This window comes from Elephantulus edwardii, unplaced genomic scaffold (assembly GCF_000299155.1).
Source record: "Elephantulus edwardii isolate Elephantulus edwardi_28Jun2011 unplaced genomic scaffold, EleEdw1.0 scaffold00049, whole genome shotgun sequence".
Classification (NCBI taxonomy): Eukaryota; Metazoa; Chordata; class Mammalia; order Macroscelidea; family Macroscelididae; genus Elephantulus; species Elephantulus edwardii.
In genome coordinates this window covers 114,198-139,065 of record NW_006399799.1, presented here as the reverse complement: position 1 = coordinate 139,065, position 24,868 = coordinate 114,198, and the positions used below count along the sequence as shown (strand labels likewise).

At 51.1% G+C, this 24,868-nt stretch overlaps 1 protein-coding gene across 1 annotated transcript; it reads right to left on the bottom strand.

Moving 5' to 3' along the window:
• Positions 1-628: 628 nt before the first annotated feature.
• Positions 629-8,704, bottom strand: HPCA (hippocalcin). The gene is made up of 4 exons (XM_006886412.1): positions 8,688-8,704; positions 5,626-6,024; positions 830-935; positions 629-729 (listed from the first exon to the last, which is right to left on the bottom strand). Exons 2-4 carry the CDS (start codon positions 6,001-6,003, stop codon positions 632-634), a joined length of 582 nt encoding a protein of 193 aa, XP_006886474.1. The 5' UTR covers positions 6,004-6,024; positions 8,688-8,704; the 3' UTR covers positions 629-631.
• Positions 8,705-24,868: the final 16,164 nt, after the last annotated feature.

Sequence of the window (24,868 nt, the reverse complement as noted above, 5' to 3'; positions counted from 1 at the left end):
CCTTTGTTCGGAGGGGGGCGCAAAACACACCTAGGGGTTTGTGGCCTGTCAGTGTGGGTCTAAGTGCTAAACAGCAAGTGGGGGCTCATGGGCCCTACAGCTGGGGGTCTGGAATGCAGGGAGGTTTTGCTTCTGCATCATGGCCTCCAGGCCAGAAAAGAGGTGGGGCAGGGTGTGAGGGCCCCTGCAGGGAATGTGGACTCCTGGAAGCTACATCCTCAATCTCCTCTCCCCTAGCAGTAAAAAGGCTGGCTCCTCACCTGAGCAAGGCTTCCCCCACCCACACCAGGGTGAGGCCACCTAGGTCTCCCTGGGGGAGGGCAGTCTGGCCTTACGGGGGGGTTGGAGTGGTATGTCTGTGTGTAGGGGTGTTAAAATGATGCCATCAAGGTGGACTTACTGGGGCGGGGCAGTCAGATCCTGTGTCTATCATTGGGAAAGCGGATGTCGCCTCTTGGATTGGGGTGCTGACCTATCTGCTTGGGCCTTAGGGGACCCTGCAGGGTTCCCTTCTCTTATAGCCCACCCATAGTACAGACTCTAGGAGGGTCCCCAGTCTGGCCCCCAACTTGGCCCCGGGTAGACATGAGGGGAGGGGAAGCTGAGGGCTGGTGAAGGCAGCGAGGAGCGCTCAGAACTGGGAGGCGCTGCTGGGGTCGCACTGCAGCAGGCGCACGATGGACGGGTCACTCTTGGCCCCGCGAATGAACTCCTCCAGGGACAGTTTGCCTGCAGGACGAGGGAAACAGTGATGGGGAAGAAAGGACCACTGGAAGGGAGAGGCAGCGCAGGGGGAGAGGGGAGGGTGGCGCCCGCCCCACCCTCTCACCATCGTTATTTGTATCCATTTGGCGGAAGATTTTCTCGGTTCTCTTTTCTGGGGTCGACTCGTCCTCTGGCATCTTCATCACGGACGAAACCATCTTGTAAATGGCCTGGGGGCAGGAGGGGAAAAGAGAGCGGGGTGAGCCTGTCTGAGCCCTTCCCCCTTCTGTCACCAAGATTCAAGGTCCCTCTGTGACCTTGTCCAAATCACGCCAGAGTGGGACAGAATGCGAGTCGGGAAAGAGGTGGCGGTTGGAGGAGCCTTGACTGAATTCCCATGGAGAGCTAGGACTGCTGACTGAGGGAGATGCATGAACCGAAGCATGAAAAGACTTGTCGCTGGGTGACTGAAAGGAGGGTCAGAAAGGACGCTGGAGGGCATTGGGGCTCAGATGATAAAAGGCCTGCAATGCCGGGCTTCGGAGCTGGAGTCTGGCACCACAGGTTGCGGGTTAGCCAAGTTAGCCCTGCTCTTGAGAAACACTGGGACGTCAGCGGTCCACGCTCCCATGGCCAACAGGGGGTGCCCTGTGCTGCAGCTATTGCCACGGAACTGTTGAGCCAACTGTGACCAGCAGGGGGCGCAAGATGCTGCCAAGTGCTGGAGGGTCCCCGGGCCTGAAAGGGCGGGACTATTATGCAAACTATGCAAATGAGCATCTGCCGGGGGCGGAGACAGCCCGGGCTCCCGCTGAGCTGAGGGCGGCGCGGCCATGTGCAGAGCTCCCTGAAGGGCCCCGGGAATTTTTAGCCGGGTGCACACAAGGCACGAGGGGACTTGATTTGTGGAAGGGGGCTGAGTTCTGGCGCCTCGATACTTAAGAACGGAACAGGCAGCTTCCGTCTCCAAGTTTCCCTAACACCTCCTCCAAAAAGTCGGCCTTCTACCTGCCCGTCTGCCCATTTCCCTCACCTCAGATCTGACTTTTCGCGTCTTCCTGCTCCCCCGAAATCGGCGCCCCCACTTTGCATATGAACACTTTCTAAATACAGATAGATCCCCACCGCCTCGTCCTCCCAACCCAGCGGGTCCCCCCACACACACTCGCGCCAGCTCCACACAGGCCTCCCTGCATACCTAGCTCCTTCTGGATGTTTCCACTCCCGCTGGGAACTCTGCCTATGCAGCGATTTCTTAAAGACTTCACTGACCTAGGCTGGCCGAGGCATCGAGGCATCGTTATGGAGCCTCAGGGATTCCTGACCTTTTCCTTTGGAGAACATCTCTGTGGAAGTAATTATACCTTTGCGGTACTGTTACTATTGTGTGCTCAATAGTCAGACCCCTGTAAATCGTTAGGGAGGTAGAATTTTTTTGCGTTACCTTTCTCTCGATCAGAGAGATTGATGGGTTCCAAGTTCTGCTCACTTTTCCTTAGCAATCCCATGCTCTAACTATTGCCACTAGAGCTTCTCCCAGGACTGTTGTGGGACAAATAAAGCCCATGGTCATCTAACTAGCACTCATATGTCCAGTTTAGCCAGTGCATGTCACCCGGAAGGAACTCCTCTGTTTAAAAGCACGATAGCGCCTGCTCTTCTCTGTTTCAGGTTCAAACCACTTGGCACTTCACACACTGGCTCCTGCTGGCTTTTCTCCCAGCTCAAAAAGAATCCCCTTACTGCTGTGGAGTCAGAACCAACTCATAACTGACCCTCCAGTTGGTTTTCCGAGGCTGTAAATTGCATGGGAAGATATTGCCCATCTTTCTCAATGCAATTCCTTACCCACTAAGCCAACCAGAGTTCCTCACTCCCATCAGACCTTCCAAAACCCTGGGGTTTTTAACTCTCCGGCTTTTACAGCATCTGCCTAGAATAATATCATTCGCCACTGATTGCATAGTAAGGAACTGCACTGCAAGTCCAAAGCCAGGTGATTTGAAGCCACCAGCTGCTCTGGGTCATTTTCTTCCTGGCAATTTATAGCCTCTAAAAAAATCTGCTGGAGGGTCAGCTAGGAATTAGTTCACAGCAGTCTTGCAAAACAGGTATCATGATTCTTATTTTCTGCATAAGAAACCAAAGCACAGAAAGAGACTTGATGGCAGAGACAGATTTGAACCTGGCCCCTCAGTTGTTTGAACAGGACGAGGTGGTGATGAAGAACAGAGAGTGATGAAAGATGAGCCTGGAGAAGCATCCTGCTTTCACTTGTGTGTCCTTACACACGTCTTTAACCTCTCTGAACTCCAGAGGGAAATAATGAGATCATCCTCCATTAGGGGTGATCCAGTGAATTTAAAATATGTCTAGTGGTCCTGTGGTTAAAGCATTCCACTATTAACTCAAAGGTTGGTAGTTTGAACCCAGAAGGAGAACCCTGTAAATGGCTGCCCCCTCTTACAGTGTCAGAAACCCTATGGGCTGTTTCCTCTGACCTATGGGGTCCGTGTGAGTCAGAATAGACTTGATGAGGGTAGGTAGGGGATTAAGCAGGGCAGTGGGGCAGTGGTGTAAACAGCCAGTACACAGCAGCTGGTTTATCACTGTGTCCTCAGGCTTTCCTACCCCTCAGTCCCCTGGGCTCTAAGGTGCCACATTGTACACCCTTGAACTAGTCAGTGTGGCCTGGACACTTATCTCTCCCTCCAAAGCTGGAACCCCAGAAGGCTGAGACATCATCTTTCCCCTACCACTCTGCCCACTGTCTGGAGGACCTGGTGTGAGTGACTGAGAGTGACCGCACCCTTGTGACATCCCCTCTCCTGGGCCTCCTCATTAATTGTCTGGAATTACTGCTCAATCATTATTTCACTGGAGCCAACTTGTAATTAATGAGAGCTCTGTCTGTACCAGTCGTCTGGGGCCACCAGGGTGCTGTGAAAAAAAAAAAACCAAGGCCTAGATAGCAGAGGCCAGTCTGGTAAGGGGCCCCACAATGCCCAGGGAACAGACCAATGACCAGTGCGGTGCCTTCATAGTGCTGAGTCTGATGCTGAGATTCACCAGTCTGCACCATCATGACCACACTGTTAAAACATTAGCATCCCTCCAGTGCTATGCAGCTGGTATCCAGCTCCTGCCCAAGCAATCCCTGAGTGAACCTCCACCACAAGGGCTCCCCCATCCACCCCCAGGACCTCTGAAATTTCCATCCATCTGACAACTAAAGCATTACTGTGGGGCTCACGGGCATCAGTAACAAATAGTAAGGCTTTGCCCCCTATGTATGGGCACAGGGAGGGCACCACTGCCCATTCTATTAGAGTTCGAGGGCAGAGGCAGACCTGGAGAAAGGAGAAGCACAACTCAAGAGCACAGTAGAGGCTGGAGCAGTTGGAAGCACAGTGAGACCAGAAGGGAGAGGATTCAAAGAGGCAGAAGGAAAGGGGACAAGAGCTTGTGCAAAGCTGTGGAGCAGGATTACTCAGGGTACATTTCAGGGACGCTGAAAAGGCCATCCTGGCTAGAGTGGAGGAGGTGCAGATGAGGAAATAATCAGCAATCTCTAGCATTTACCAAGTACCAATTATATGCTGGTCCAAATGGTCTTCAGAAGTAGGGGTTTAGTACCCTATTTAACAGGTGACAACACAGAGGCTCAAGGAAAACAATCAAGGAAATGGAATGAGCCCACATGTTCTCCAGGGCTGGGCTGAAACAATGGCATTCCGGAAGGTTTTTGTGATGAAGCTAACATATGTCGCACTTAAATCTGTACTAAGAGAGGATGTTCAAATCAGCTCCTTAAATCCTCTTCCCCGGCCCCCAGGGAGGTCAGCAGCAGCATCACGGCTATTTTACACACAAGCCAGCTGAGTAAGAGGGTGACTTCAGAACTGGAAGCTAAACCTCCATTTGACTCCACTTAATGTGCTGTGTGACTCTGGGAAAGTCACTTCACTTCCGAGCCTTCCTGAGTGATTTCCCAACCATGGAAAATTAGACTAATGGTGGTCCCTTGCTCCTGAGAGTGATGTGAGGATGCAATGAGCTCACACTATAAGCACCTTATGCTCACACCTGCCCTTGATCAGGTAGGAGGTGACAGGGACAATGACTGTGGATGTTGGAGCCACCCGGTTCGCACACAAGCTGTGCAGCCTCAAGCACGCCACTTTACCCCGCAGAGTATCTGTTTCCTCCTGAGTGAGAATTACTAAAGCATCAGAGGCCTGTGCTCTGTGGAAACATCAGGTCACAAAAGACTAAAGCTAAGGAACTGCTTCAGATTAAAGAGAACTAAAGGGACAGGTATGTTCGACCAAGAACATGGTGCGGGACCAGACAATGTTTCAATCTTACACAAAAGGGTGTAGTGAGGTGAAGCCAACTAGACAGCGACTAACAGCAACAGAGACACAGGACAAGGACAGTAGTGCAATGTCCAATCCCAGACCAGGACAAAAAAAAAATTCAATAAAGAACATTATTGAGACAGTTGGCAAAATTGGAATATGGCCTGTAGATTAGATAATAGCATTGTTTCTATGTTAAATGCCCTGACTTCGATAATCATATTATGGGTTATGTAAGAGAATGCCCTTATTCTCAGAAAACGTATCCTGAAGTAACCAGGGGTAAAGGGTCACGCTCAGAACACCACCCAAACATTCTGCGCACACAGTGGCAAAGCAAACGTGGCAAAATGTCAACTGATGACGCTCAGCAAAGCATGCATGGGAGTGTTCTGCAACTTTTCTTTAAATTGGAAAGGAATGCCTCATAAAGTGTTCTTTCTTTTTTTAAATGAGGGGGTAAGGTAGCACCTGTCCCCACCTGCCCATACTGTGGAAAGGAGTGTGAATGCTGGGCCCTGCACCTGGTTCTCTGGGGGGCCTGGGGCCCAGGGCCCACCTGCACGATCTCCAGCATCTCTTCCCGGCTGATGTAGCCATTGCCATCCAGGTCATACATGCTGAAGGCCCACATGAGCTTCTGCTCCAGGCGGCCACGGGAGGTCACACTCAGAGCAATGATGAACTCCCGGAAGTCGATGGTGCCATCGCTGTTGGTGTCAAAGGTGCGGAAGACATGCTCCGCGAACTTGGAGGCATCGCCATAGGGGAAGAAGTTGGCGTAGATCTTCTTGAACTCATCCACGTTGAGGATGCCTGTGGGGCAGTCCTTGAGGAAGCCCTTGTACCACTCTTGCAGCTCCAGCTCTGAGAACTCTGTGTTCTCCCGCAGGTCCTGCAGCATCTCGGGCCGCAGCTTGCTGTTCTGCTTGCCCATGGCCGCTGAGCCAAACCCCACCTGAATCCCCAAAGGGGCCAAGGGACAAAAAGAAGCAGTTAGGCTTCCCAGCGCCTAGATATCACCTGGAAGGTCCCCAGACACCTCCCCTCTTCATTAGCTCAGAGTGGAAGCAGGCCTAGGCCAAGGTCACAGAGCCTGCACTCTGCCTGAGTGACAAATTCTACATCATCTCCCCAGGACCTTCACATGCTCAGGGAACAGACCCAGAGGGGTCTCCCATTTACTGAGGCTCTTCTAAGTACCAACAACTGAGGCTTTACACCTCAAAGCACTTTACCTTAACAGGGTGAAATCTGGGGAATAGCTTCATTTTACAAATGAGGGGAAAGCTCAGAGAGGTAAGGTGAGCTGCCTCAGGTCACACAGCTATGGAATGACAGGGCTGGCTGCCTGTCATTTTCAGGACAGTGCAGAAGGACCTCTGGTCTTCCCAACCACTGACCCTTCTTCACTGCCTCACACAGACCTTCTCCCCACAAAATATACCTGTTGCTCATGGCAATACTCTGTGATCCCTCAATATGTGCGTGACAAGAGGAAGCAAAGGTATTACCCTGGGCTCCGGAGCTGAACCTCTGGGATTGAACCCAGTTCTGCCTCTTGCCAACTTTGCAACCTTGAGCAATTTCTTTAAAACTACCTGCCTCAGTTGTGAAATGGTTTTGGAGGAGATTGAATCAGTTAATACATGTAAAGCACTTGGAATAGTGCATGATATAGAAATGTCCTGGAAATGTTCAAGAGATCAGAATTATTTACATGTACATGCACTTTGGGCATGTTAGGGGAAAGGGTCGGATCCTGGAGAGGGACATGATGCTTGGATAAGCAGAGGCCTCAGTGAAGGAGAAGAAGGCCCTCAGTGAAATGGACTGGTGCAGTGACTGCAACAGTGGGCTCACTCAGCACAGCAGACTATTATGATGGCTCAGGACCAGGCAGGATTTTGTTCTATTGTGCATAGGACTGCTAGGAACTGGCGCCGACTCACAGCACCCAATAACTAAATGCCCTAAGGAAGACTCAGGTCTCAAAAACAGGTGTTTGACTCTTAGCCAAAAGGTTAGTGGCTCAGATCTACTTAGAGGCACCTTGGAAAACATGCAATCTGCTTCTGAAAGGTCACAGCCTTAAAAACTCAATGGCGCGGTTCTACTCTGCAAAGGTGGATGTGCCAGGAGTCAGAACTGACTTGATGGCAACCAGCAACATGACAGCACTAAAGTAATGCCTAACAACATACAAGAAGAGTGCATACTGTCCCATGCTCCACATGCTAGGCTCTAATACTTCACTAATCCTACACTGGAGCCCATGCCACGGACATGCCAGCCTGCACCAACCCACGGGCCACCATGTCTCCACACATGACCACATTCCCTGTGCTACACAACTCACACTGATACACAGCCATGCAAAACTCCCATACCCTGTGCATCAAGACACACCAACCCCCGACCCCACATGGCTCACACATGCCAGCACACACCAATTCACATTCTGACTCCTCTCACACGGCTAGCTGCACATGGGACCCTCGGGCACCCTTGTTATCTTTCTCTCCTCTCCTAGGGGTGCTGCCAGATCTCAGGAGAGGGAGCTACAGTCTCCCTAGACCTGCTGGGCCCTCTGACAAGGAGACATTTAGCCTCCCTCTATCTTCCACCAACACTCACTTTTCATCTAGTCCAGAAAGGTCCCCTTAGTGCAGGATGTGGGGGTGTGTGCAGGCTGTGAGTGGGACAGGATGAGGGGGCTCCTGTGTCGCATGTGCACAGAGCTCTGCACATGCGGGTGGGCGTGTGAGAGTGCATGTGCGCTTGCGGGCATACGTGTCCCTGACCTCTGCATTGCATGTCTCTCTGAGCCTTTGACTCCATGTCCGGGCATGTGCATTGTGTGTGCGTGTGACCAGGTATGCACTCATGGCAGGGAGAGGGGGAAATCTGAGAGCCTGTGTGTGTCCTCAGCAGCGTGTCACATGTGTGTTTCTGTAAGTTGGTACCCCTCCTTTCAGGATCCGTCTCTTCTGCCCCAGGCTGAGGACCCACAGTGTGTGGGAGAGGGCTGAGGAAATGCTTAGGTCTGGGTGGGGGAAAGTGTCTCTTACTCCCCTCTTCAAGGTCCAAGGAACTGGGTCACCGGGGCGGGGGTGGAGAGATGTGCTGGGCAGGAACGGTCCTCCGGTGCCCCCTCCTCCCTGCCATGCTTAGAGTTGCCCCTCCCAGTTGAATACTCCAAAACAGAGGGGGCACAAGATTCTAAATATCCCCAAAGATCCCTAGTTCCCCAAATAAGAAGGAATCCTCAGCTCGACCTGAGAGACGCCGGGAAGACCCTTTCAAACCTCCCCCAGCTCTGGTCCGGAGCCCTGGTCGGTGATTTCGGCACCGAGAGCGCGGGGCGCGTCGGCCCTTCCTGGAGGGGGCGCTCCGCGGCGGCCGAAAGGCGACTGACTTCTCCCGCCCGGGCACTCGCAGGTCAGGACCCTGGAGAGCGCCGCGCACCCCGCGGGGAGCCGGGGTTCCCAGCGCTGGGGAGGGGGCACTCCCGGGAGCCACGGGGCGCAGCGGGCTTGGGAAGCTCCGGACCTAGCCTTCTCCCTCCCGGGTCCTCCCTCCCCGCAGCCCCCGGCCCCGGCCGGAGCGGCCCCCACTCACCCAGCGACGCCGAGACACCAACTGCGCAGGGAAGGCGGCGCTGCTGCGGCGGCAGAGGTGGCTGGAGGGGCGGGCGGGGGATTGTGTACCAGGGAAGCAGTGTTTCTTTTGCTTTTGAAAGAGAGGAGCAAACTGGCTGGAGGGGCGGGCGGGGGGAGGGGGAGGGGCTGCGAGGGAGCCGCCCCGCCGCGCGCCCGGAGCCCCTCCCTTGGAGGGGTCCCCGTTCCTCCTGCCTGCCCCCCAGCAGCCCGGGCGGGGAGCGCTGCAGGCTCCGCCCCCGCCCCAGCTCCGGAGAGGGGAGGTGGCACCCTCACTTCGCTAGCCTCCTTCAGGTGGGAGCACACCCCCCTACCCCCGAAGGTGGATGATTCTCTTCAGGCCCGAACTCAAATAGCCTCAATGAAGAGGAGTCGGTGTCACGACACCCTTTTCTTTAACCCCCGGTCGCTCCACTCCCTCCTCGCTCCCCTCTACCTGGGCACCGAGCCGCACGTCGCTCCGAGGGCGAAGGCGGATTCTGGATCCTGGCTGCTCTTTAAGCACCTTACCTTCTCCTCACCCCCAGACCCAACTCTAGAACTGACTGGGCTGAGGACAAGATCCTGGGAAGGGGTGGTGCCCACTCCAGCCCATGTTGGGTTGGGGGAAGACACGCCCCCACCCCACCTTCGGGCCCCAGATCCCGTCCACCACTCCAGATTCTAGTCTAGGACCCTCTCTCAGAATAAATCTCACTGCTAGAAATCGAGATAAACTGCTCCTCCCCACTTTCTTTTCAATTAAGGAAACCCCTCCCTTTTCCCTCTCCAGGGCACCTCTCTAGCTTAGGGGGGACTCTGAAGTGTGTAGCCAAGGCCCTGCAGGCATCACAGCCCTACTCCAGATTCCTTACCCCCGCCCCATGCAGCTCGTACTGCCAGTGTTGGGGCTGCACCACCCATCATCCAATCTCCAAAACATACCGAACTTCTTGATTTCTTAGATCACCTTGGAAGGTAGCCTTATTGCACCCATTTTATAGATGAGGAAACAAGAGGCCCGCGCTTGAATGCCTGCCTTCGTTCTTCATTCCACGGTGGATTATTAAGCATATGGCAACAACAACTGTTCTAAGAGATGAGGTTACAATTCAACTCATCATCCAGCTCAACTCACAGGGACCCTCCACTGGGTTTGTGAAATTGTAAATCTCAGGGGAAGGAGGCAGTCCATCTTGCTCCTGCAGGGTCACTGGTGGATTCAGACCTGCAGAGAGACACAACCTTTGGTGAGGAGCACAACATGCTACAAATTCCACCAGAGTTCCATGTGAACAAACACGTAATGGATAAAATACATGCTTTGGAAAGAGAAAAGGTTTGGATCAATATTACATGGGGTTGGGATGATGAACAGAGCAGGTGCTTAAGAGACCACACCAAAGACTTCAGTTTTTATTCCAGGTGGCACATGAAGCCCCTGGGGCTTTGAGAAGAGTGACAGGGTTTGACTTCTAGGTAAACACCTCGCTCAGGCCATATCAAGGACTACATACAAGAGAGAGGAAAATGTTAGGCAGGGGGTCATCTCTGGGTGAGAGAGACCAGAATGGTAGACTGGCTACAGGGCATATCTGTCATTTGATTGGATGGTGTCTCCAGTGTCATTTCAGGGGTAGTACCACTGACCCCACCCCCACCCCCAAAGCTGCAGGGCTAGGGCCTAAGTTCCAAGTTAGTTTCTGGATCAAGTCTCTGAGCCCTTCAAAGTCCAGCCTTCACCCTTCCTGCTTGAGGGCAAGCTGGAGGTGTCAATGGAGGAGCTGGGAACCATGCAGGCTGGACGTGGGGAGACAGCTGGGCCTTCAGGAACACCAGCTCCTCAGAGTGTCTCAGCTCGGTGTTGGGACCCCCGCCGAGGCGTGAGAGACGCCAGACGTGCGGGGGCGGTTCTCAATTGCCTCTAGTGTGAGGACCTGGGGGTGGGGCTTGCCTTACTGCGCAGCCCCCCATTGCATGCCCCTGCGGTGATCTTCCCTACCTCCTGGCACCCTGGGCTGGAGGTGCTGTTGTGCTGAGAGCGGACTCAGCCCCATCTCCATCCCTGTAGATCTTCGTTTCCTCCCACCTCACTGTTGGATCTGCTTCCTCTCACCTTCTGGCCACAGTCTTAACTCCAGGCTGAGGGCTGGCTTCTCTGGAACCCCCTACCTCCTCCTGTTCTCTGCGAGGGTGACTTGGAATCCCTGTCCTCAGGGTCCTCAGTCTGAATCCTCTCTTGGACACTCCCACCTTCGACTTTCTGTGAACCCTTAATGAGTGAGAAGATGCAGGGATCCTGCTTGGCCTCCATGGGTTCTGCCGGCTACTTCCTATCAGCCACATTTACCTTCCCAGGGGCTTGAGAGCCTGGGGGGTCCTTACAGTGCACACCAGGCCCCTAGGCCTGAGATCCTTGCTCTGGAAGGCAGCCCAAGGAAGTGGGGCAGAGGAATAGCTAGTTAGGAGAGCTGGACGATTTTGAGCACGACTCTTCTCTCTGAACAGAGAGCTTATATGACCAGATGCTTTGACCTTTCACATTAAAAGCCTTGGCTGGGGAATCCCATGGATAAGAAAAAGGAGGCCTGGCTCACTGCCTCGATGGTATCTTGGTCTGAAATTCTGTACACATGGCTCTGCACAGGCATCTCTGTGGGCCAGGGGCTCCAGACTCATATCTTTCTTTGACCTCCTGTTGGATAGGGCTCCCTACAATGCTCAGCGCCCTCACACCCTGACTGAGAAAAGGGGGGGGGGTAGTGAGAAAACAAAGGAGTAGGAAGAGTCCCTGGAAGAGAGGGCCAGATGAGGGGAGGAAAGGTCCCAGTCCCTCTCCTGTGAGAAACGAGGTGAGGGGGACAGAACCTTTAGGACAGTCCTCTTCTACTACTAAAGTGGTACAGACCAACGGTCTGACACCAGAGAAAAGTAAGTGGGGGATGAATGAAGAAAGGATATACGTACCTTGAGCACCTACTGCATGCACAATGCTTTGCATGTATTCGATCCTCACCAATCTGGAGGTGTCAGTGGTGTTATCACCATTTTACAGATGTGGAGACTGAGGCTCAGAAGAGTCACTTGGGACATGTATGACAGCAAGCAAGTGACTATCAGATTTGAACCTAGTTCTGTATGACTCAAAACCCAGGCCACTCCCTGGAAGCCCCTCTGTAAGGTAGGTGGAGGTGGCCCCTCCCCCCCTCCCCCCCGTGGAGGCTCAGCTCCCACCCTCCCCTCTTGGTCCCAAACGGGTTGGAAAATCCTGATGGGAGCAGATGGTGGGGACAGATGGAGGGAAAAGCATCTCGTGGCTGAATTACACAAACAAACACTGATAAAGTGATTAAAACCTCAAGCCGCCCCTTTCTAAAGGGTCCAGCCCACCCTAACCTGAAGCACTATGGGCTGGAGGGGAGTGTCTCTGCATGCTTTCACATCTTAGTCCACCCAACTGGGTTCCTGCCCTCCCCCTCTCCACCAGGGACCACCCCCGGACCAGAGCCCAGGGTGGCATCGCTGCCAGGAGCACAGCCCGGAAGGGGGAGGGGTGGGCCTGGCTGTTCCCAAGGGAGCTGGGCGATGTGGAACAGAATGTGGGGGCGGCAAGGGGGTGGGAAGGTCCTGGGAGCTGGGACTGCAGACCTGCAACCAGGGCCTGGGGAGCTCAAGGACCCTTCAGTCTACCCTCCTTTACCCATGGGGCCAGGTCACACGGTAGCCTTGACACCTGACTCTCACTGCACCCCTATGGGAACCTGTCCATAGGTTCGCCCAGTCTCAGCTGGTGTGCTCAACTGTGAAATAGAAACAGTAATAAATAACATCTCCCTCCAAAGTCATGAAAATTAAGATGAGGCCTGTGAGGGGCCTGGGCTGGGCCTACACACAGGTGGGTGCTCAGTTAATGCTGTTACCCAGGCTGCCACTCAGGCAACTGGAAGAGAACCCCATGGTGTTGAGAGGTAGGGCTGGCTGGGCCGTCCCTAAGCAGAGTGCACACTTAGGCTTGAGAAGCCTGATAGCAAATCCCTTGAGGCTCTCCAGGAGGGGGAAGGCTGCAGTGTTCCCCAAGAAGATCCCCATGCCTGAATAAAGACAGATGAGCCCTCAGCCAAGCTGGAGCTAAAAAGACTCTGGAGGGTCAGGCAAAGGGGCTGCATCTTTGCTGATTGTTCTACCTGAGGCTTGAGAGAATGGCAGACCCAGGTTCAATTCTGATGTGGTCGTATATTACACTTCCACTTTAAAAAGTTATGTTGTGCCTACATGATGCTTATATTATGTAGAGTACATGAAACGGCAGTTTTTAAAAATTCTGATTTGGGGTCCCTTTGCAGCTTTGGGAAAGCTGGCAAAAACAATTTCTCTGACCCCCTCTACAAAACCTGTCTTTCCAGTTACTGCCTGGACTTACTCTCAGACATCTACAGAGACCTCAGACTTAGACCAACACATCTCCTTTCCCCTTTAGCCTGTCCTGCTTCGAGGTCCCCTGCCAATCATGATAGCCCCAAGTCCCATTTCTATTCTGGCCTCCTACCTCTTCCTCACCTCCAAACCTACCTGCTTCTTCAGCAAGGCTTCCCTTTCCCACAGGAGAGGAGGAGGGAGGATGCCTCTCAGGCTGGCCCTCCTGTCCCCCACCCACCACAGCCCCCCTCAGGTCCTATATTATTACTGTAGCTTTCTCTCTCATTCATAATTTCTCTGTCTCTCTCTCTCTCTCCTTTAGTATCTCTAAATCTCCTTAGCTTCCTCCTCTGCTCAATAATTTTCTATGGCTCCTCATTGCCTATCCCTTAAGTGGACACTCAAGGCTCTTCATGACATGCCCTGACCTCCACTTTGTCCCTTTTACTCCTCCACCTCCGCTTATTGTAACTTCCTACCAATCTAGCACTTCTTCTCACCTTAGATTACCAGGATCTCCCCAAACTGCATGAAAAGAATTGAAATCAGGACTGAGAAAGAGGGCTCCCTGACCCTCTCTCAGCTCAAATTTTTCCACACCGGCTTTACCCTAAGTGGGGGATGGGTGAAGGGGTGCAGGCAGATGGGACCCACCTTGGCCTTCTCCTCTGCTGTTGAAAGCAGCTCACAATTCGAACGACCTCAGGTATCTGCTAGGGAGGTACAGTGACTTATCTGAGGACTACTCAGCCAAGTTTGCCCTTCTGCTTCTCCTCAAATTAGGGGTGACCCCTTCATAACCTCTCTGAAGGATAAGCCTTGGATCTTTCTTACACATTCCATGACTGGGAGTTTGCTCCTCCCACCCACTAGGCCATCTGCTGATGGTTCTGACCATGTGAAAATTGTTCCTGGGTTCATAACAAATGCAATTGTTACTTCTTGGAAGTGGAATGGAGAGCAAGAGGCAATGGCAATTTATGCACAATTCTGATGGAGACTATTACCATGCAAGACATTTGAAACTCAAATCAAAATCTAATGAGTAGAAAATTTTGAAGTAAACTGGATTCTGCCTCCCAGAAACCATCCAGTGGCTGAGTTCTGCCTGAGGATGGACCAGGGCTAAGGGCTGCACTCAGGGACTGTGGCTTCTGGGGAGTCCCTACTAACTTGCCCTTGACAACTCCGAACTTTCTGTGGGATGCCTTAATGGGGCCTAGAAGCAGGCAGAAGGCCTGGCCCCATCACTGGGCCACTGGCCATCTTAGAGGAGACACATCCCTTTCAGAACCTCAGTTCTCTATGAAATGTCCACTTTTTAGGAGTTGCTGTGAGGAGACCACAGGGCACTGTGAAGTGTGGTGTACAAATAAGAAGGCTTCTCTAGAGAGAGAAGGGAGGGGAAGGGGAGTACTGTTCTGTGACACCCCAGGGCTCAGAGGCACCTACCCAGATAGCCTGGGTGATGTCTTCCAGGAAGAGAGACTTCCTAGCCCTTCTTCTGGGCACCGGCTATTAAACCCATTTTACAAAAGAGGAAACTAAAGCACAAAGAGATCAAGGCTCCCTGCTTGAGATTGTGCTTGGGATGACTGAGAGTCACATTCTATCAAGATAGGGCCAGCTCTGCCTCCCAAGCCATTTTCTTCTGAACTAGGCTACCTTAGAGGGGCACAACCTCTCCAAAGGTCCAGAGTCCCAGTGACCAGTCCCTAAAGATCGAGGTCACTCCTCCCAAGGGCCTGGTGCTCCCAATCTGTCTCTCTTCTTCGGAAGACAGGGCTAGGTCTCATTTCTAGGCTGGAAGCTCTCCCAGAGGCTGGGATTGCCTCTTTGTTTCCATAGTAACAGAGAATGGAGGGGCCTCCGAGCAAGTGCAGGTACATTGTCAGGTACCTGCAAGTATTGCATGTGCCCTGGGAATCCCTGTGCTGGGGCAGCCTCAGCTGCAGACATGCCCGCTAATGCTCACCTCTGCACGTGCATGCCCACCCAATGCATGCACACATACATCCTTTCACATGCATGCACACGCACAGTGCACCAGCTCAGCTTGTTCTCTGAGAAGCGAATGAGGACATCATCCTCTCTGATGTGACCCTGGCCCACACTCACCCTGGCTGGCCCAGTGGAGCACAGGGAAATCCTAGGAAAGTGAGGAACTTCCAGCTCATAATAATACCCACTGGTCCATTTTTAGAGCAGGCACTGTGTTTTCCTTTTTTATATGTAATATCTCCTCTACTATACTCCCCACAACAACACTCCAGGATCGATGCCAAAGAAGGAAACAGAGATAGAGAAGTGAAGCGAGGAAGCTGCTAGAGGCCACACAGCAGGGACTGGCTGAGGCAAGGTCTGAGCCCAGAATCCTTTGGTCCCAAGGCTTGGACTCTTGCCTTTCCACCAGATGAGGGATCCCTCATCAGGGATCAGCAAGCTGACTGGGCGGCAGGCACGTAGCATTGGAGCTGAGGCCAACTTGTGAGAGCCACTGTTCCTTGCCTGTTCGGAGTCATTAGAAGCTCTATCTCTCAGAAAGAGTGAGGGGCAACCCCGAGGGAAGGTAACTTTCCTTTACTTCTTCCCAGTCTGCAGAAAAGGAAAAGCAAGAACAAGGCCCACCGGGAGTGTCATGCTGGAACTGACACCAGATTCACTGTGTATTCCCTTCCTGTCCACTAAAAACAGAAATCCACTGCCAGGTTTCCAATTCCCTGACCTCCTCTCTGACCTTTCAGGCTGACCTGGATGAAACAAAGGATCCTGAAGCCAGAAGCTAGGCCAGTAGGAGTTTCTCTGAGCAGGAAATTGAAGGGCAGGGTTTCCAGGAGACAGTTTTCACGAAGATGATCTAACACTGATGAAAACAGACAGGTAGGTAGTGAGCTTCCTGTCATTGGAAGCATCCCAGGTCAGTAGACATTGGATGCTCCCTGACTAGAGAATTCAAGAGAAACAGTTAATTACTGAGTCTCGTCATCACTGAGTTTCTATGCCATCATGCTCATCATTATCATAGTCGTTATAGGGACCACTGATAAAGCATCATTTGTGCTAGGTACTTGAAGATAAAATACATTATAATAAAACTCGTGATTTCAAAAAACTAACTCAAACTCATTGCTGTCATGTTGGAATCAACTCCAGCAGGTTCTCTGAGGCTGTAAATAGCATGAGAAGAGATTGCCCATCTTCCTTCCAAGGAGCAGCTGGTGAATTCAGCACAGCCACCGACTCCTTACCCACTAGGCCACCAGACTCCCTAATAACAGTAACAATAGTAGTTCCTGCGTATAGAGCCATTTCTGTGTACTGGGAGCTCTGTATTGCTGATCTCATTACATTGTCACAGAATCCTATGAGCTGTTGAAATGGAGGCTCAGGTTCAGTGCTTTGTGCACAGATCAGGGGCAGCAATAGCAATATTCCGCTCTCCAGCTGGAATTCTGGGACCCACGCCCGCCGCCCGCCGGAGGAAGCAAAGCAGGAAGCTATGTGGCCAGCTGGGGCTTGGGCCCTGGGGCCTGTGCTAGATAGAAAACACTGGTTTGACGATGGACAAGGCGGACGCCCTCTGCTGGCCATACTCTGACTCTGCAGAGCTACGTTCCCTCAGGCTAAGGGAGGCATTGGGTAGGCCCCTGAACCTGGGAACCTCTATTTCTGAGCAGCTCTCTTTATCAGTGAAACCTCACCTGAGGTTTGAACTTGTGGCTGTCTGATTCCTGGGCTCCTTTCCTTCCAGCCGTCCCTGATAGGGAAGGTATTTTCCACCCTGAAGGAAGTCATTGCTCTGGAGTCATCTGACTGGGGTGTGCAGCTCAGAAACTTCCTGCAAAGGCAGAGCTGGGTCCAGGGTTTAAGACACTGAGCTGACACTGACTAGCTATGTGATTCTCTTAGTTTCTTAGAACTGCCATCACAGAAATGTACTACAAGTGGGTGACTTCAACAAGCAGAAATTTATTTAATCTGAATTCAGCACTCTGGCTTCCTCTAAAGTCCTTTTTTCTTTTCAGCTGTTATTTCCTGGTTCCTTAACAATTTCCAAGTGGCATTAATGTTGCCCGATTTGTGTTTCCTTATTTCTGTGCCTATATAGCCCATTTTACATTTCAAAAGTGATTGACTCAAGGCACATCCTACACTGACAGCATAAAAACTCATTAACCTACTAAGAACTCCCTATTTCCAGTGGGATGATATGGGTGGTGGTTGTTATGTGTTACTGAGAGGACTACCTCTCATAATGACCCTACGGACAATAGATCTGAACCTTGCTCTACACTACACTACACCTCCTCACCATCTCCAACAGGACCCGGTCCATTGTTACAGTCCCTGTGCCAGGCTGTCTTGTTGAGGGCCTTTCTCTTTCTCTGACTGTTCCCACCCTGATAGTTTTTTCCAAGAACAGGCCCCCCTGACAACATGTCCAAAGAATGTAGGACAAGGTTTCACCATCCTTGCTCTAAAGAACACTCTGGTTGCACTTCTTCTCACACTGGCTTGTTTATTCTTTTGGCAGTCCATGGGATATTCAGTTTTCTTCACCACCATCACAATTCAAAGGCCTCGATTGTTCTGGAATTCTTGCCTAGAAAGCAGTTGAAAATGCCATGGCTTGGATCAGGCACACTTTAAGTTTTTAAAGTGACATCTTTGTTCTTTAGCACTTTGGAGAGATCCTTGACAGCAGATTTTCCCAACACGACACTTCTTTTGATTTCTTGACTGCTGGTAATAAGGATGTAGATTGTGGATCCAAGCAAGATAAAATTGTTGACAGCTTCAATCTTTTCTCCATCTATCACAATGTTGCCTGTTGGCCCATTGGTGAGGATTTTTTGTCTTCTTCAAGCTAAGATGTAATCTATATTGAAGGCTGTAGTCTATGATCTTCTGCAGCAAGTGTTTCAGTCCTCCTCACTTTTCAGAAAGCAAGGCTGTGTCATCTTGCTTAATGCAAGTCATTGATGAGTCTGCCTCCAAACCTGATGCGCCGTTCCTCTTCATATAGTCCAGTTTTCCCAATGATTTGGTCAGCATAGAGACTGAATAGATATGGAGAAAGGATAAAATTCTGACACACATCTTTCCTGATTTTAAACTATGCAAGGTTTCTTTGTTCTGCCTGGGCAACAACTTCTTGTCTAGGTACAGGTTTTGCATGAGCACAGTTAGGGATTCTGGGATTCCCATATTTCCTCTATGTTAGACATAACTTGCTATGATCCATATAGTCAATAAAACATAACCAATAATACACAGGTAGACATCTTTCTGGTATTCTCTGCTTTCAGCCAAGACCCATCTGACATCAACAATGATTTCCCATGTGTCATGACCTCTTCTGAATTCAGCTTGAGTTTTTGCCAGTTCCTTGTTATTGTATTGTTTCAGCTGTTTTTTAAAATACTTTTCAGTAAGATTTTATTTACAGGTAACATTAATGATACTGTTTGATAATATTCTGTTAGGTCTCCATTTTGGGGGAATGAGAAAAAATATGGATCTCTTCCAATCAATTGGTCAGGTAGCCTCAAATTGTTTAGTATAGGCTAGTGAGCACATCCAGAGATGTATCTATTTTTTGAAATGTTATCAGTTCCTGGGCTTTATTTTTTGCCAATGCCTTTAAAGCAGTTTAAACAGTTTCCTTCAATTTTGGTGGTTCTTGATTATATTTTACTTTATGAAATGGTTCAATGCCAGCCAATTCTTTTCAGTACAGTGAGACTGTATTTTCCTTCCATCTTGTTTTGATGCATCCTACTTCATTCAAGATTTTGTCCAGTATTTTTTTCAGCATTGCAACTTGAGGCTTGAATATCTTCTCCAGTTCTTTCAGCTTGAGAAATGTCCAGGATGCTCTTCTCTTTTTGGTTTTCTAAGTCCAGCTCTTTGCATATTTCATTATCATAGATTGTTTTGTCTTCTCAAGCTGGCCTTTGAAATCATCTGTCCAGCTCTCTTACTTTAATATTTTTTCCTTTTATTTTGCCATCTCTCTCTTGTAGTGCAAGTTTCAAATGGTAACATAATAACAAGTATAAACCCATGGCTGTGGTGACCCCCTCTGAGCTTCTTTAAAAAACAACAACCACCACCCTTTTCTCCTCCTCCCTTAAAATTGTGATTTGAGTGACACTTTACAAAGGAAATTGATTTTACACATTTAGCCATTCATTCACATTTTGTTTCATAATGTTAATTACAATACTTGCACTGGAATGGCACTCTTCCCACTTCCCCCCTGTGCATCTCATTTCCATTTATTCTTCCATACTACCCCTTCCTGCCTTCTGGGCCTTCTCCTGAGGAAAAACGCTGGTTTTTTCACCTTGTAGGGGTGGTTATTCTACTGAGTGAGTGCTTCCTTGCAGAAAATCTTGACAAAAGGAGTCAATCTAGCTTTTCTCCCAAAGAAAGGTTAGAAGCTTTCAGGAGATTTTTCACCAAACTTTTGATAGCAGCCCACCACTTAACTTACTGTGCTAGCCCACCACTTAACTTACTGTGCTACCATGGTTCCTGTTTACAGGCTTAGAATTTACAACATATATTTTTGAGGAATACAGTTTGATCCATGACAGTGAATGCTGTCAGAAGTGAACCATTTCCTTTACGGACTCAGAAGAACTGAAGGGATTCTGGGGGGTTTCTTTGACCCAATTTGAAAATGTCTGCCCAGCCCTCTCCTCCTCTTTCCTTCCCTCTCGCCTTCTCCTTTAGCTCTTCCTCCTCTCTTCTACCGCCCTCCCCTTTCCTCCCCTACTCTGTGGGGTGAATATTATCATCTTCCTTCTCAAGAGGAGACCTTAGGGGCGCAGTGGCCCATTATCTGGTGGACTAACTAGCCCATCTCCACCCGGGCAGGAGTTTCTGACTCCAGAACTGGGCTTCGGTGAACAGACCCTCCCCTACTCTCTTCTTTTCTCACTCATCCATCAACTGCTTCTCCTACAGAAAGTGCCCTTCTCTCCCTTTCTCCCGGCCACCCTGTGCAGCCCCAACATTTTGGGCCAGGCCAATGCAGCCTCCTTGTCTGCTCACCACTGGCCCCCAGTGTTCTGCGGTCTGATCACTGGAGCCAGCAAAGTGAGCTTTTTAAAATGGAAATCTTCGTACATCTCTCTTTCCTGAAGTAGAGCGAAAGCATTCATTACAAGCAGAATGAATCCCAATCCCCGCACAGACAGACTCCCCAAGATCCTGGATCTGATCTTCCCCTCTTGTTTATTCCCCAAGCCTCAGTCACACTGGCATCTCCCCTGGCCATGCCAAGCTGGCTCCTGCCCTCGGACCTTTGGATTTTCTGGTCCTGTGACTGGAACACCTTTCATTCCTGTCCCTCATCCTCCTTCAGGTCTCTGCTCAGATGCCATTCCCTCAGACTCCACTCCCTAACATTATTGCACTGAGCCTGTCTCTCCGCCACACCACTCCATTTCTTTTTCTAGCCCCTGTGGTTTCTGAAGGTATTTTATAGCCAGTAGCTCATTTGCTTTTGGTGGTTGTTGTTTTTGTTTTTTTTTCTTGACTCTTTCACTGGAATGTGAGATCCATGGGGGTAAGACCTTTTGTTTCTTTTGTCCTCTGTGGGGTTTCTACACAGAATACCCCAACTAGCCCTGACTTCTCTTTCAGGCTTAGAACAACCTCTCAAATCCAGGCCTATTTGTCCTATTTAAATAGCCAACGCCCAGAGTTGACTGCAACCCCACCTGCCTCTGTCACCCTACCTAAACACTATGTTCAGGGCCAATCACCCCTTTTCTTTTCTGCCTTGTTTCCCTTATTTATTGAATCAGAAACCCTCCTTGCTTTCCTTTCAAGTTAAAGATCTCTAATGGCATCTGTAGGGGAGCTCTGGTGGCTTAGAGGTAAGAAGCTGCACTGCAATCCTGAAGGCACATAGTTCAAATCCACTAGAATTTGAGAAGGATGGACAATCTTCTCGCAATTTACTCCCTCTGAAAACCCTCTGGAAGGCCCAGCTAAGCATTGGTTCCAACTCAACAACAGGATGCCACAACCACAATGGCATCGTAGGTCCCCAATACTTTCTGCCTCAGTCTGGATTTAAGATATTGTCTCTCTTCCTCCCCTGCCCTTGGGCTCACTCAGTCAGTGTGATTCATTGCTGTATGCAACCTTAGCACCCAGCCCCAGCTGGCCACGCACAGCCACTTAGGGGCATTGTATTGGGGTGATCTCATCACTATAATGGGCATCTTGCTAGTTAGGCAGGCCAGATCAGCATCTCCTGGAAGTATGACCCAAGGTAAATTATTTCTTATCTTCAAGCCTCAGTTCCTTCCTCTGTAAAATATGTAGAATCATCTCACTCTCAAGAGTTGTAAGGATTCAAGGGGGTGCAACATGCTCAACACATGTGAAGTTTAGGGGCAGATGGGTCCCTTTCCTGGTGTGGGCTCAGCCCTGGGCTTAGCAACAACAAGCTCCATGGGCAAAAAGCCCTTCAGGTCCTCCAGGGAAGGCAAGTTGATGACCTCTGGTGATCCCTGCCCTTCCCTGGTTCTGAGATGAGGGGCAGGCAGCAAGCAGACTGGATCAAGCTCTGAACTAAGAGCTACATAATGGAATTAGAAGCCTGGCTCCAACCTGCACTTCCTGTTCCAGGGCAAGTGACCCAGAGCCAGTCTCTTCCCTCCCCTGAGCCTCAGCCTCCTGATGCAGAAAAGGAGCTAATAGCACATACAGCCTAAATCTCAAAACCGCGTGGGCAAAGAGCCGAGCTCAATTATTATATCCTCAAAGCAATCTCCTGCACTTCTCCTGGCTCCTCTGGTGATTAGGGATGTGTGCACCTTGCTCAGAGGCCATGACTGTCCTGCGCTGTGAAGAAGCCCCCCCACCCCATTCTGCATGGCTGTCCCAGGGCCTGACTTGGGCACCTACAGCCTGGGTTATCACTGGATTCTAACAGCTTTAGATACAAAGGAGGGTCCAAATGTTGGTGACACCACTGGGTGCCAACCTGTGAATGTCCAGCCAATCCTCTAGAAGAGAACTGTAGAGCCCTCCACATGGAGCTCAGTGGAGCCTGGGGGGCACAGGTGGTTGTAGTTGACCCTACATAGAGACCCTCATGCCATAGAGAACTGCAATCCACAGGATTTTCAGAAGCAGATGTCTTTCTTCTGTAGCATCTCTGGCTAGATTTTGACCTTCCATTATTTCAACTAGCAACCAAGCATGTTAATTGTGTATACTACCCAAGGACTCAAGTTCACAGAAATACTTAATACAGAAATGAGTTGGAAAAGAAATTTATTCCCCACATTCAGCCAAAATTTATTGAGCACCTATAGCATGCCAGGCTTTGTACTAAGACTGCTATACGCGCCAATCCTGACAGCATCCTCCCAAGTCGGCCTCAGTACCTCTAAATTCTCTCACTCAGCTCTTCTCACTATCGACCCAGCACCCACCGTCTGCCAGGTTCCAAAACTTTTCCCAGAATCTAGATAATGCCCAGACACTCCATGCAGCATGAGGCCTGGGAAGGCTGTACTCCCATCACCACAATATTATTCAAGTCCTTCCTTCTTCTGTCCTTCAAGTCTCATCCCTCACAAACCCTCACAATCACCTCCCCCTCCCAGTGCCCTAAATCCACTCAGGTTATACCTAGAGGCACCAGCAGGTGGCGATGAGGCTCCCCTCTCCCCAGCGCTGGACTACACTCCAGACCTTCCAGAACCTTTTCAGGGCCAGGGTGAACTGTGACCTCTTTGTGATGCCACTCCTTCCTGATGGTACTTTCTATAGAGGCCTAAAGAAGCTCTAGTTACTCTTGCAAGCCTGCCCACCCCTAACTCCATTTGTCTTTTCCTGCCTGGTGGGGGTGGGGGTTCCCTAGGGGCCAAGCTGCAGCTGGTGGGGCGGGGCCGGGTGGGGTGGGGCAGACAGCAGCTGCGGGGAGAAACAGAGGGAGAGGAAGCAGAGAGATTGGTGCTCAGGACTGTGCAGCACCCACCTCGGACAGGTTTGAGGTCTCAGCTGAGGTTCATCCCGCAGGACAAGGTATGTGGCTGAGGAAACAGATATGAGTAGAGGGGTTGGCCTTCTGATCCAGGCAGGCCTGGAGGTTTGGAGGGGTCTGGACAAAGTTCCTTGTGAGCATTCTCAAGCCCCCTCCCACTCTACCCCTCCCAAAGTGACCAAGTAGGGAGTGGTGGAGTCCTGGGGTGGGTTTACAAGAGGCTCTATGGCTGCTTTTGACTCACTGCACAAATTTCCATCACACTCTTCCTTGGCACCTCACTTTCTTACTCCACAAAATCGCAGGGGTGAGAGGAGGAAGATCCTGCAGACATGGGTTCTGTGGGATGGCTTTGAGAGGTTAGCCATTCCAGGGGATTCTGGAAGACCAGGAGGCCTTTAAGACCCTCCCCCCCCAAAAAAAAGGTCTTATTAATGGTGAAGTGACAGACTGGGTTTGGGAGGCTCATTCAGAAAGACTAATGTCCCTTCTCCAATGTTAGGGACCCGCAGATCTGGCCTATGTCCCTCTTTCTTAACCTTAGTTCTCTGGCTTGCATTTGAGGTGGAGCATGTCACTGGTTTGGGGTGGAGGCTCCCCTATCTGTCAAAAATATTCTCATCAGGGAAGGGGAGGTTGGTGAGTGTGGGCCAAGGGCAACTCTGCCACTCCAAGATCCTAAAGGGAGTGGATTGGGTATGAGGGTGTGAATTGGGCACAAGGGGGCAGAGGCAACGGCAGCAATGGGTAACGAGTGGAGGGGTGGTCTCAGCGCTTTGACTGCCTGCCAAGCCTCCAGAGCCTCCAGCAGAGCCACCAAAGCCAATACTGCTCACAACACCTGCAGGGCCAGATGAGGTGGGGCCAACTGGCTGAGGGAGGCACTCCTGGAGCCGCACACCCTCACCCTGCCCTCAGACAAATTTTGTCCAGGTTGTTCTCAGGCTGAGGAGGAGATGAATTCTAGAATTTCAGAGATCCCAGAGAGGGTCAAGTCACTTCAGGTCAAGAGACAGTCAGGAACAGGCTTGGGAGTCTGACTGGTCCGAGTTCAAATCCTGGCTCTGCTGTGGGTCCTTGGACAAGCCAAGGATCCCCTCTCCACTGCAGTCTCTTCCTGTGCAAAATGCACAGTAGAGTGTGACCTGCTGGGCTGCAGGGAGAATTAAAGTCATAATGCAATGCCCTAAGCACATTTCTGCTACTCGGTATCTGGTTCACTCTTGCTCTGGTTATGGAGATAAAAATGGAGACCCAAAGGAGGAAAAGGACAAGCCTGAGATCAAGGAACTAGACCTCTCATCTCTAAGCCCCGAGGTAAACAGTGATGTACCACTCCAGCACCCAACAGTCTGATCACTCCTGCTCCAACAAGCAAAGTCTGGGGGCGGGGATACAGTGAGAGGTAGGGACCTCAGGCCCAAGGTGGGGAGGTCAGCTCTGGCGTGGGGTGGGGGCACAGAGGAGCATCTCCCTCTCATTTGGGAAATGACAGGGATGCAGAGCAGGGTTAAGGCTGTGTGTCGCGGGACCACAGACTGAAGGGTTTGGGGGGTTGTAACTGACCACCGCAGAGCCTCAGACAACCCTGCCCGGGCTCCGGGCTCCGGCGCAGCAGACAGAGAGACCGAGGTACCAGTTTGCGAAGCCCCTGGAGGGCTCTGAACGCGGTGGGGCGGTCAGGAGCGGGGGCGCCCTCCGCCCCTCACCCCGCCCCCGCCCCTCTCCCC